This window comes from Humulus lupulus, chromosome 6 (genome assembly GCF_963169125.1).
Source record: "Humulus lupulus chromosome 6, drHumLupu1.1, whole genome shotgun sequence".
In the NCBI taxonomy this organism is placed as follows: domain Eukaryota; kingdom Viridiplantae; phylum Streptophyta; class Magnoliopsida; order Rosales; family Cannabaceae; genus Humulus; species Humulus lupulus.
Genome location: NC_084798.1, coordinates 217,022,555 through 217,036,448, shown reverse-complemented (window position 1 = coordinate 217,036,448; position 13,894 = coordinate 217,022,555). Strand labels below are relative to the sequence as shown.

Sequence of the window (13,894 nt, the reverse complement as noted above, 5' to 3'; positions counted from 1 at the left end):
ATATAAAATTTCAAATAACATGGACGTGATTTATTTATTATTTAAACTATTATTGTTATTAGTTAAAATAAAAATAATCAAATAGCATGATAATGTTTAGAGGAATTTACATTAAATATGACATTTTTTTGTGTGTGCATTTTATATATTATTTTATGTTTTCTTACTTTTTTTATGAGATTTTTTTTTTCATATTGGTATAATAATTATTAGTTTTATCATATTTAATTATACTATATACAAGCAACGTGTAATATGCACGTTTACTTAGTTTTATTTATAGAATTTATTAAATTTAAATTAATGTTATATAAATTTTGAAATAAATATCCTATTTTAATTAAATAATTTATTTATTTTTCTTTAAGTTTATGTTTGTTCTAGTATTTGAATTTGTGAGTTACAACAAGAGATTATATATTATATATTTAATGTAATATTAAATATTATAAGTGGATTTTAAATTTAAGTTTCTTGCTAGTTTTCTAAAAAAAAAAACAATTTGTTGCTAATTTACTGTAAATTATGTTATATGTTTAATATGATATTATTATAATAAAGTGAGTTTAAGTTTAATTAAATTTTATTTAATTTATAAAATGTATGATTTTATTATTTTTAAATAATTATCATTGTAAAATATCTCAAAAATATTATTATTTTTTAATTTGTTTAATTATTTATTATTTTAAAATAACTATCATTGTAAAATATCTGAAAAATATCATATTTTAATTTGTTTAATTATTTATTATTTTTAAATAATTATCATTGTAAAATATCTAAAAAACATCCTATTTTAATTTTTTAATTTTATTTTATTTAAGTTTAAGAATTTACAAACTACCGTTAAATATAAGAATATTCTATTAAAGTTAACATTAAAAAAATAAAAAACCGTTAAAACTAAGAATTTCCGTTATCTACACACTTATTATATAGAAGAGATAAGATTATTTTGGCTAATTTTGAATTTTTGGGAGGGTATTTCAGTAATTGTAGGTATTAGTTTTAATTTTTTTTTTTCAGACATTGAAAAACATTTTGTTTTCTTTTTTATTAACTTCAATCAACATTTTCTCCGCTATAACTAGTTACCATTATCAGGAAATTTTTGATATTTTTTTTGTGGTAGATCATTTGCCATTGTCAATTTTTTAGTGATGTGTGGTAACTAGTTATTTCTTTAAAAATCTGTTTTATTTATTAAGTGGTGTTGTAGTAACTGGTTACAACTATAAAAATAATTTTGATTTTTTAGTAATGTACTATTATCAAAATACCAGTTGAATTGTAACTGGTTACTTAGTGAGATTTGGAGAAAGAAAACTTATATGAAAAATATAAACTAACTTCATTGAGAAGGTAACTAGTTATAATTAGGTTTGAAAAAAAACTAGTTGCGATGGTAGCTGGTTACCTAGCCAAACCTAAAAACAAATGGGATCCAAACAAAAAATCTAAAATGATCATAATCGTAACTGGTCGCAGCTAGGTTTGAAAAAAAAATCAGATCTGAAAAAAAAATTACGACGGTAACTAGTTACTTATCTAGATCTGGAAAGAAAATTAAATCTAAATTATTCGTTATTGTAACTAGTTACAACTAGATCTAAACAAATATCAGTTATGAATAAGAAGAATCAGACGTCATTGTACCCGGTTACTTATACAATTCTGGAAAAAAAAAATCCAGAAATCATAACAGATCGTGACTGTATTCGGTTACAGTTAGGTTTAGAAGGAAAAAAAAATATGAAGTGCAAAAACAGATTTGAAATGACGAAACCAGATGTGAAAAAGAAGAATAAGAACAAAAAAAATAAAAATAAAACTAGATCTGAAGAAGAAGAAGAAGAAGAAGAAGAACTAGAGGGGGAGGTACGTCGTCATCAGGGGCGGGGGCGGAGGTAGCATTGCCGACGAATGGCTGAGATGAGAGAACCAAATGGGAGAGATAAGAAGAAGAACTAGAGGGGGAGGTACGTCGTCATCAAGGGTGGGGGCAGAGGTGCGTCGTTGTCGGGGTGGAGATAGCATTGCCGGCGAATGGGTGAGATAAGAGAATCAAATGAGAGAGAAGAGAGGAAGAAATGAGAAAAGAAAGAGTTGTGTATTTATGATTATGGTAATTAATTTTTTATATTATATGAAATTACCATATTTTAAACATTTTTTTTTTCAAAACTTACTAAATTTTATACAATTTTTTTTTCTTTCTATAAATATAGAAACTATGTTTATTTTTATGAGAAACTCCCCTAATGTTTAAGTTTTGAAGGTGTTTTGATTAGTCTGGGTTTGGTAAGAATAATGCGCCACACCACACCAAACTTCAAATAATTTTAAGCCCACCTTGCATGCTCTATTGCAACCTTTTGTCGTTTTATTTTTATTTTTTATTTGTTGTTTCTTTAAATCTCTCTCTTTTTTCTTTAAATATATCTTTATATATATTATGCTACATCTAATGAAAAGTGTGGAATTTTTTGTTTAAATAATAAACACTATTATTTATTTATAAAAAAGTGCATCTAACAAAATCAGGTTTAATGATTTTTAATATTAACTTTAACATATTCCGTTAACTTTAAACATATTTGGTTAATTCCTAGATTTTTAATTTTTTTTAAATATCTTATTTAAATTATTTATAAAAAAATATCTCATTTAAAATAAAATTATAATTAATTAAGATTTATATAATAAGATGTATATATAATTTGATTTTTAAATTATTATTTAAAATATCTTTTTTAAATTAGTTATAAAAAATATCTGATTTATATATATATATATTAATAATAAATTGCACAATAGTTTAAAATATCTGATTTATATGTTGTGGTGTTGTAACGAAGCACCACATGATGATGATGATGAAGCTAAAGGAGAGAAACTTATAGGCTTTGAAAGACGTCAATGGGAACTCTTTTATTTTTTAAATTAACTTAAATCTGACTTGTCTACGACTACGGATGATATCCAACAATCATTATTGAGCAATAGTTGAATTGTCCCATCACCAAAGACTCGAAATAATGACTTATTGACTTCAAATATTGTACTTTTATACCAAATTTTTGTATTCACGGTAAATATCACTGATATTTTTAAAAGGTGATTTTCGTTCCTACTCGTACTAATGGGCCTGAGATGGAAAGTGTTTGATGACATGTGACTTCCATGTTGGAGTCTTGTGTATTACACTTATTTTAATTAAAATATTTGTTTATTAGGAAAAAAATTATTTTTTGAATAAATTAAAAAAGGTGATAAAACGTTTGAAATCCCTACAATCGGAAAAAAAAATTGAAATACAGAGTAGAAAAAAAATATCATTTGAAAAAAAAAAGAAAAAAAATCAAAGCTTCAATACTAGAGGACGGAGTGAAATGTTTTGAAATAGTATATATATGGTTTTTTTGGTTGTTGAGATTATATGCAACTTTGTATTATGCATTTGGTATAATGGGTAGTAGTTACCAGTTGTTGCCACAATTAGAATTTGTATTAAAAAGTGAGTCTTCAAGTTTGACTATAATGCATGTGAAATTCTTAAGTCTATTTGAATATGGTTTGTTGTAAGTTTGTGAGGGAGTCTCTGAATGGATTGGGCAGTGTGCTTTGTCTTTTTTCTTATCTCATTACTATTGACCTTATTTCTGTATCACTTTATGTAACACATGTGTTACAAGACTTGACTCAACACAACTGCATCATTGAACCAGATGTGGCTGATGGGTGCCATCTATTTGAAGATTTAGCCATCGATAAAGCCCTGAGTTGCCCCAATATATAACAATGATGATCCTGAGTTTCCTCCAGTATATGACAAAGAAAATTATCATGAAGTTGCTGAACCAGATGGTGAAGATGAACCAAATGTTGATGGCTTTGTTATGGAGGAAGAAGAGTACATGGAGGGTGTAGCTGATACTCACTCTTCTGAAGAAGTTCAAGAGAATAATACAAGCACATGGTGGTTGTCTGTGTCTGACTTATGCAACCAAACACATGACAATGAAGATGACTTTGGGATGAGGTGGATCCAAAGAAGAAAAGTAGGAATAACAAACAATATAACACGAAAGCTAGCATGGAAGGTTTCAAATTCATTTTGTGAATGGAGTTGGCAACTCTGAATCATTTTAGGACTACTTTGAAAGAGTAATTCATTTCCATTAACAAGTGGGTGTTTAATGACAAGAAGAGATGGTTGTGGTTGGGTGATATATGCACGTGTTCTAGTGAGTGAAAACAGGAGTGTTTTAGTGAGTTCTGCTGGGTTAACTCTGGTGGTTCTTTGAGTTTGAAATTGAGTGCTCATTGTGTTCTTTGGAGAGTGTTTGAGGGTGTACACTTGATCTTCTTATTGGATTAGACTTGGAACCAAGGAACTACTTTGCCTTTTTTTCTTCTTCCTATTCTGTTTCTCTTTGGTTTTGTGTGTTTGTTGACAAATTTATAGTCAAGAATTTATATAATAGATACATGAGTAAACACACATACATATATGTATATATGTGCATATAAAAGTAGCTAGGTGAAGATCAGTATAGTTGATATGGGCTTTGAGTGAATAATGCATATAGCAAATCACCAAATCTATTAATCAGAATTCTTAAACAAAAAAAGTACTAAAAATAATTTAGTAAAAGGAATAATATTTGCTGCAATAAAAGGAAGCTACATACTTTAACATAGATAAACAAAAGAGAAAGATTAATTGCAACACTGACATTCTCACAAATTAAACACTCTAACATAATAATGGCAACAAAGAGTCAGATCAATCAAATTAAACAAAGCTGATATATATACAAGTATATATGTATGTCACAATATTCTCTCATCATTCCCATGTGAAACTCCCTTCATTCACTCTGCATCATGCATAAGAAATCAGTAATTCTAATTTTAATTAGTATGCTTCAACAAAATACTAAAAAGAAAATCTCTATAAGAAAATCAGCAAAAGCAAAAACAATGGAAAAAAAGAGACGAATTTAGACATGAGACATTGATTTTCCTTGATTAGTCTTCTGCAAATGCAAAACTATTTTTTGATGACTTTATACCAAATCTATTTGGAGTCTCAAATAATAAAACCAGCAACAGTCCACCAAGTGATCAAATAACATACAAATCTATACTCTTCTATAATTTTTTCTTTAATATTTGGTTTATATAATTATGTATTGTTTTAATATAGTTATATATTTATTTGTATCATAAACATTAAAAATAATAATAAAAGTGAACTACACTAAACATTATGAAAAGATGAGTAATTATAATTTGTCATCTCAATAACATAAACATAATAAGTTAGTTACCTGATTTATATCTTCGAAATGAAGAGATGTCCACCCAACAGTCCACCAAGAAAGCCACATCCATATCCCACAAGCACTGCTTTCCACCCAAAACCACTCTCAAATTCAGATTCATGTACAAGTGTACTTGGAGACTCATCTCTGCTACCACATTCCTTTGATAATGGAAAGCCACATAATTCTTCATTTCCATAAAATGAAGAATTCAGAAATGTACTAATCTGTGTCCGTTGTGGTATCGGCCCCGTAAGTTGGTTATTACTAAGGTTGAGATACGCAAGAAATGTGAGAGCTGCCAATTCCTGAGGTATTCTTCCAGAGAGCTTGTTGTTTGAGAGATCCAATGATTCAATTTCTTTCAGATTCCCAATCGATTGTGGAATGTGGCCTTCAAAATTGTTACTCGATAGATTCAGCACAATTAATGATTGAAGATCCCCAACAGATTTTGGAATTTCGCTGTAAAAATTATTGTTTGAGAGATCGATACAAGTGAAGATGGTTAAGATCCTGACATATTCCATTTCAAAGCCTTTATTAGTCACAGTTACAGACTCGAGAAGATAATACTTGTCGTCATCGATGTACTCTGGCTTTGACTTATTGACACTATTATTGTGTGTATTAATGGCACTCCAATTGGCAAAGTAATCTGATGACAATGTTCCATTGAACTTATTGAAAGAGAGGTCGACAATCAGTAGTTTCTCAAAGCCCATAAACTTCTTGGGATCCCATATTGGACCGTGAAATTTGTTGGAACGCAGCACAAGAACTTGCAAACTTGCCAAATTTTGTAACCAAAAAGGGAATGTGCCAGATAGTCGATTGTATCCGAGATTTAGAATTTCCAATGCACTGCATTTGGTTAAAGATTGTGGAACCATTCCTTCTAATTGATTATGACTGAGGTCGAGAGTAATTAGACTGCTTCCATCCAGAAGTGTCTGAGGCATTTCTCCACTAAAATTGTTCTCTTTCATAATCAACGCTTGAAGAGCATGGCTGAAACTTCCCAAGCATTGTGGAATAGAGCCGCTTAATTGATTGTTCGAGACATCGAGAACAATAAGATCTCTTAAATTGCAGAACGATGAGTTGTTTCCCACTCGAGGAATTCTACCAGAGAGCCTATTCTTAGAGAGGTCCAAAAGACGAAGCGAAGTCAGATACCCAAAAGATGATGGGATAGTTCCCTCAAATTTGTTCCTAGACAATATCAACTGATCAAGGGAGCTAATGGAACCCAAACATGGAAGAATCTCACCGCTTAAGTTGTTATTGGACATATCGAGATATTCCAAATTAGTCAAGTTACAGAACAATGGATGAATTTTCCCACTAACGTTGTTATTCGAAATGTCAAACCACCTTACAGAAAATGGTGGAGCTGGTAATGTGTCTCGAAACATGTTGTGGCTTAAGTCAAGAGTCCACAACGCTTTCCACGGAAGCACTTTCGGCACTTGTTCCCAACCGGTGATGAAATTTGTAGACAAATTTAAAGTCCCCAAGGTCTTTGCCCCTATAGTGAAGAACCATTTGGGGATCTTGCCTTCAATTTTGTTGTTGGAAAGATCCAATTCTTGTAGCTCATTTTGGGTTTTTAGGAACTTGGGAAATTCTTCAATGTTGCATGAAGCCAAACCCAAATAATTAAGTTTGAAGATTAGAGTGGAATTTGTTGTTGTGTTTTCCATTACAACTAGACTATTACGTGAAAGAGAAAGACTTCGAAGCTGACTCAACTTTGAGAACATGCTCATCTCTATAATGCCACTTAAGTTATTGTCGCCAAGGCCCAGATCTTCAAGTTTTCGCATTTCAAAAATTGACCTTGGAATTTTTCCAGTTAGCTTATTCCCATCCAAAATAAGGTTTGTCAATTGGGACGATAACGAGACATTTGGGATGGTTAGAGGGCCATTAAAGTGATTATTGTCAAGCCTTAGATACTGTAGGGAAGGCATTATGAACAAAGCTGGTGGAAGTTGACCATCAAAATTGTTGGAACTTAATTCAAGCGATGAAAGACGTGATAAATTATTAACTGAAGATGGAATGGTTAGAGGGCCTGTAAACTGATTAGAAGAAACACTTAGAGATTGTAAGGAAGGCATTATGAACAAAGCTGGTGGAAGTTGACCATCAAAATTGTTGTAACTTAGGTCAAGACTTGAGAGATGTGACATATTCTTAACAGAAGATGGAATGGTTAGAGGGCCTGTAAACTGATTATACCAAAGACTTAGAGATTGTAAGGAAGGCATTGTGAACAAAGTTGGTGGAAGTTGACCATCAAAATTGTTGGAACTTAATTCAAGCGATGAAAGACGTGATAAATTATTAACTGAAGATGGAATGGTTAGAGGGCCTGTAAACTGATTAGAAGAAAGACTTAGAGATTGTAAGGAAGGCATTATGAACAAAACTGATGGAAGTTGACCATCAAAATTGTTATGCCTTAGGTGAAGATATGAAAGACGTGATAAACTCTTAGTTGAAGATGGAATGGTTAGAGGGCCATTAAAGTGATTATAGTCAAGCCTTAGATACTGTAGGGAATGCATTATGAACAAAGCTGGTGGAAGTTGACCATCAAAGTTGTTGGAACTTAGGTCAAGACTTGAGAGATGTGATATATTCTTAACTGAAGATGGAATGGTCCCTGAAAAATTACAGTATGAGAGATCTAAAACACTTAAGAACCTAAGATTGCCAATGGAATATGGTAATATTCCATTGAGGTTTAGATTGGATGACACATCGATGACTTGAATATTAGGTAGATGAAAAATGTTTTGCAAAAATTCACCATACAAATAGCAATCACTAAGAGATAGAGATGTCAAGGAGGATAGGTTAGCCATAGATTCGGGTAGTAGTGAAGAAAGATTCACACTGTTCAGATGAAGTTCTCTTAATTTTGTCATGTTTTGAGCAAATGTCACCATTGGACTATATAAAAGGCTAATCTCACCTTTATAATAACCGTAGTGATCATAATTGTAGCGAATATTAGAAGAGAGATCGAGAGAAATCAAATTGGACAACAAAGCGATTTCAGAAGGGACTTGACCAGAAAAAAAGGAGTAAGAGAGGTTGAGATAGGTTAACCTCGAAAGCTGAGCAAAGCTTGATGGAATATTGGAAAGAGTGAAGTTGTTGTAGGCAAGGTTGAGCCAGTGAAGTTGACTTAATCTGAAGAAGCTGCTATTGGAACTCAAAGGCCCATGAAGCCAACTTAATTTCAGATCGAGCCCTATTACTTGTCCTGTTTTGCTGCTACACGTGACACCATCCCACTCACAGCAGTCCTTTCCTTCCTTCCAAAACCTCATCTTCGGGTAAGAAAGGGTCTCATTGGATGGAATTGGAGAATAATAATAATGATGATCAGTGTAATTGGGCTTTTTAAATACAAACTCTTGCTTTAGTTGCCACAAAGCAGAGCTTATGTGGGGGAGGCATCTCACTCCAGAGGAAGTGAAAGATGCATTCAGAGCTTGTTCTGCTGTCACAGAGCAACATGTGATGAAGATCATGATGAAGCTAAACATGATGAAGAAGAGCAAACGATTTTCCATTGTTTGTGAGAGTTGTGAAATTAAGTTGTAAAAGATGAGTAGATTTTAAATACCTGCATTTCATAAATGCTTTTTCTTTTCATTTATTTTAGCACAAAATACACGCAATTTTGGAAGTAGACTCAGAAGGCCGAAAAGTTTTCAACCTTTCAATTCTAACTACGTATATCGACTTTCATTTAATTATTCTTTTATTTAGTTGATGGAGGCATACACATATACACAACAAGGAAAGAATGTCCAATATATTGGTAAAGTAATAAATAAGTGTTTGCAAGAAAAGTCTTATAAATGTTAAATATAGATAATAACATGTCAAATCTTTATGTTGACATGACACTTGGAAGTTGGACTAGTCTTTAGTCTTCCGCCATTTCACACGTTCCAAACTTAACCGAAATTATAAAAAAAGATTTAGAATGCATTAAGTGGTCACTGAGCTTTAAAACTCAAATCACACAGTCACACATTTCTCTTTAATCACGCACATCACACAAATACGATTCATCTCAAATATTAAGTGGTCACTGAGCATTAAAACTCAATCCAAGTTATTACGAAACAAAAAAAGATACAAAATGTATATATTACTACATGATAAAGAAGGAGAAATAACAAAATCATAAAAAAAATAAACAATTAAAATCACCACATAAAGATATCTTTGGAATAGCCTCTTTATCATCATGTCTTCCAAAATCCTCTAAATCTTCCAGTATAATAACGAACATGTGATCTATAAAATGTTGCTCTTTGGTTAACTTTTTCAAAACCATAGAATTAATATTCTCTGTTTTAGTTAAAAGATGGTTTAATGAACCAATTAAGGATCTCATCTAGTTCAGCTTTCACACTATTTTAAAAAGGGTCGGAGCCACAAAGTGATGTCTATAGGCTCTAGCCTATACTCAAATTTAATAAATATAATTTTTAGTTTTCTTTTTAAAAAAATTGCACTTGGCTCTACTATAAATATAGGTCTTCTTTGCACTTTTTTTCAACCTTAAATAAAAAGTACCGAGAAAATGTTTGAATGAATATGAAATATCACATTTAATACCTGCCTAAAGAAAAATATTATGATATTGCAGTTTTAAAAAAAATCATAGTGTAAAGTTTTAAAACTGGGTTGGGTAGTGGTAATTCTGACTTTGACTCTTCTACTAGCTCACGTGTTCAAGCATTGCAAAAGTAACCTTGAGTTTCAAATCCATGAATTGAGTAAAGAAGATAAGGCTCACTCAATAATTGATCTAACACATTCAAATATTTAATTATTATTCATTAAAAAACATAAAATAATCAATAAAACCAATCAATTTAAAAAAAAATTAATTACCAAACCCTCATTGAAAATAATTTCTCGCTTCGTCACTTTAAAATGAACTAATTAAGCCTTATTCATGAGTTCAACACACTTAAATAGTCTATGAATTAATAAATGAACAAGAGCCTACTGACAACAAACTTTTCTCCATTGACTAACTCATAATTTCTTCTTTTGAAAACTGCCAATTAATTTGCGATATTTCCTAAAAGTTGCACATATAAGAGCCTTCAGAACTTCATATTCAGAGTACTAACTAACTATTAAGTCTATTAGTTAAGCTCAGCTGTCAAGAAAAAAATATATATTTGATCACTTTAAAATGAACTAATTAAGTCTTATTCATGGGCCCAACACACTTAAATAATCTATGGATTAATAAATGAACGAGAGCCTACTGGCAAGAGACTTTTCTTTTTCTTCATTGACTAACTCATAATTTCTCCTTTTGAAAACTGTCAATTAAATTGCGATATTTCCTAGAAGTTGCCAAGAAAAGTTGCACATATAGGAACCTTCAGAACTTCATATTCAGAGCACTAACTAACTATTAAGTCTATTAGTTATGAAAAAAGAATACATTTGATGTACTCACATATTGTGAAGAGAAGAGGAATAGAGAATAATTTATAACATAAAGAGAAGAAAACAATATATACATAACTATATATATAGTTCAAAATGCACATACCAAAGAACACACATATACTTGAGACGATTTAGAGTTGACAGTTATGTTTTCAAAATGCATGCAATTATTATAAGATACATATATACATACATGGTTTATATGATAGATATGTGTATGTACATACGTACATAGTTTTTACCTGAGATATATGGATACATTTACTTAATTCAACACTACATTGCATGCTGCATTTTTCTCTCTATTTTCATATTTTGACATGAAATAAAGGTTTTTAAAAAAAGGTATCAAAACAAAGATCAAAGGCAATAATCAAATGATAAAAAATGATCACTGAAGAATTAAACATTGTCATCTGTTAACAAGAACAGTTCTCATTCTAGTATAACTTTTCTCAAGAGCAGCAGCATAATCATCTAAAACAGGAGCAATAATAATAGCAATCACAAACTAAATAGTACGCCACTCCTATACATCTTTGATGAAAAGAGTTGACTATATGAAAATCTGTAAAAAAAATTGGTCACAAAAGGACTTGACTATATGAAATTCCAATATCGCGAGAGTTGGGCAATTCCCATACACCACTTTGCAATACATGTGTCCACTCCTCGCAAGTTGACATAGATCGTAATAGACCAGCCATTGATTTTACAGCTAAAGGATGGCCCTTGCACTTTTCAATAATTTGCTTTCCAATTTCTTGCAAGTCTTGACGGAAATCATTTATGCATGTATTATCAATGACATGTTTTACAAACAGCTTCCAACAATCATCATTAGATATTTCTTTAAGTTCGTATGGTTGAACATTTCCGGTCTTCATCTTCATTGCAACAACATTACTACGCGTAGTCACAATAATTTTACTTCCAAGTGCGCCAGATTGAAAAGAACTTTTCAAAGAGTCCCACAACTCATATTTTTCGTTCCAAACATCATCATGAACAAAAAGAAATTTCTTCCCAGTCAAAACCTTCTTTAATTCATTCTGAAGTTGATATAGATCTGTAATTCCACACCCACTAGAAGTGATTGTCTCCAAAATAAGTTTAGTTATTTTAAAAACATCAAATTCTTCTGAAACTGTGACCCAAGCTTTCAAGTCAAAATGTTCTTGGACATTGCTATCATTGTAAACAAGCTGAGCAAGAGTAGTTTTGCCAAGACCACCCATCCCTACTATTGGAATAACAGATATCTTATGGTCTCCAACATCATCACACAACAATATCTTAATGATAGCCTCCTTATCATCATCTCTTCCAAAAACCTCTGAATCTTCCAGCAAAGGAGCAGGTAATCTATGTAATGTTGTTCTTTGGTCAACTTTTTTCAAACCAAGGAATTTTGTCTGAGCTAAAAGATGGTTTAATGTACCGAGGATATCTGCTAATTCAGATTTCACAGCATTGTCAAACGAACTAAACATGTTTGGAATAAGGTTTGTGAACTTACTTTTTGCCCTTTTGCGTTCGTCTTTCTCCATCCTGAGTTGCAAAGCTTTAGTGTTAATCTTGTCCACCATATGATCAGCTCTATAAAGTACTTCTTTAAGATCTTCAAGCCACTTCTTCACATTGTTGTCTCCAAGTTGCTTGTCCTCGGCATCGTTCAGCAGTACATTAGCAGACATCAATGTAATCTCCAACTCTTTAAGCAACTTAGGAATAACTTTCTTTCCTCTAATGAAGTTGAGGACCTCTTTAGAAGCTAGTCTATGAAAGAGGACATTGATGAAACCAGAGAGAAGAGCTCCTCCCACCAGTAAGTCAGCCATGGTTTCAGTTTTTGGATGTGGAGAAGAAAACTTTCAGAGATGAAAGAAGAGAGAAAAAGAACAAGTGTATGGTAAGAAGGTTAGAACCAAAGTGGTATTGGTAACAGTTTACGTGTTTGGAAAAGTTTATAAATGAGTGGTGCATATTCATGATAAGATTAAACGGCAATTGCTTTTCCTTTTTTCTTTCTTTTGAATGGTGCCAATTAGCTATGGTTTCAAGAAGTTTCCCAAGAAAAAAAGAAAAAACTTGATTGGTTGGTAATCAAGCTTACCTATATTGAATATTTGTATCTAACTAAGTTGACGTAAGAGCTAGTATAGTTATTGATAACTATCTTCAGAAGCGTATATATATATTATTTATAAATTATGAACCCAAAAACAATTCTTATTCTTTTTCATATCGCTGCCTTCAGTGAATGGTGGTATTCATTCAAATTAGGAGACCAGTCTAACTAACAAAGCTTATCACCAAAAACAATATAATGAAAAACTGCTAGCATGAGTAGCCTAGTAAAAGAGAGCCATAGCCATAGCCATAAACATGAAAGGATTAAGTTAATTTCAGACACTGTTACTTTTATGCTGCTCCATTAGTTATATCAAATTAGAAATCAGAAATCAAATTATATATATATATATATATAGAGACTGAAACAGAAATGTAACAGAGCACAGAAATTTAATAAAGAAAAAACAAGAAAAGAAAAGAAAAAATACCTTCGCAGGACTTTTTTCTTTTTGAGTACCAAGTGTTTGATGTTTTGTTTGACAAAGAGGTTATTAAGAGTTGACGGTTGTGTTATTCTAACTGAGTTTTGGACCTTCTTCAACTTCAAATGCAATTGAGACTCGAGAGTGTAAGTATACAATTCTTTACTTTACCAACAACTATTTATATTATTTTATAATGAAAAATGGTGCAAAAAAAAAATTAATAATCAGCTTGTTACCAGTTTGTCATTTACTATTTACCCCTAACTAGGCAAATTCCAATCATTGGATGCCAAAACACAAATTTAAAATCCAATCGAATGGCTGAAAACATTTTGAGGTTTCAAATCCCTCAAAAGCCATTGAGGGATTGAATAGTTTGCATTATTTTAGAGATACACAAACTTATAAACGACATAATGATATTTGTACTTAAAATATACATTTAAATATTACACATACTAATGTGACAGTTTAACCTAATCAATCATATTT

General features: G+C 31.2%; 2 protein-coding genes across 2 annotated transcripts; both read right to left on the bottom strand.

Annotated features, from left to right (window-relative positions):
• Positions 1–4,583: 4,583 nt before the first annotated feature.
• Positions 4,584–9,026, bottom strand: LOC133783296 (receptor-like protein 43). Its single transcript, XM_062222875.1, has 2 exons — positions 5,340–9,026; positions 4,584–4,886 (listed from the first exon to the last, which is right to left on the bottom strand). Exon 1 carries the CDS (start codon positions 8,924–8,926, stop codon positions 5,345–5,347), a length of 3,582 nt encoding a protein of 1,193 aa, XP_062078859.1. The 5' UTR covers positions 8,927–9,026; the 3' UTR covers positions 4,584–4,886; positions 5,340–5,344.
• A 2,177-nt stretch (positions 9,027–11,203) lies between these two features.
• Positions 11,204–12,798, bottom strand: LOC133783295 (putative disease resistance RPP13-like protein 1). Its single transcript, XM_062222874.1, has one exon. The coding sequence runs from the start codon at positions 12,680–12,682 to the stop codon at positions 11,426–11,428; it is 1,257 nt and encodes a 418-aa protein (XP_062078858.1). The 5' UTR covers positions 12,683–12,798; the 3' UTR covers positions 11,204–11,425.
• Between the last annotated feature and the right edge of the window lie 1,096 nt (positions 12,799–13,894).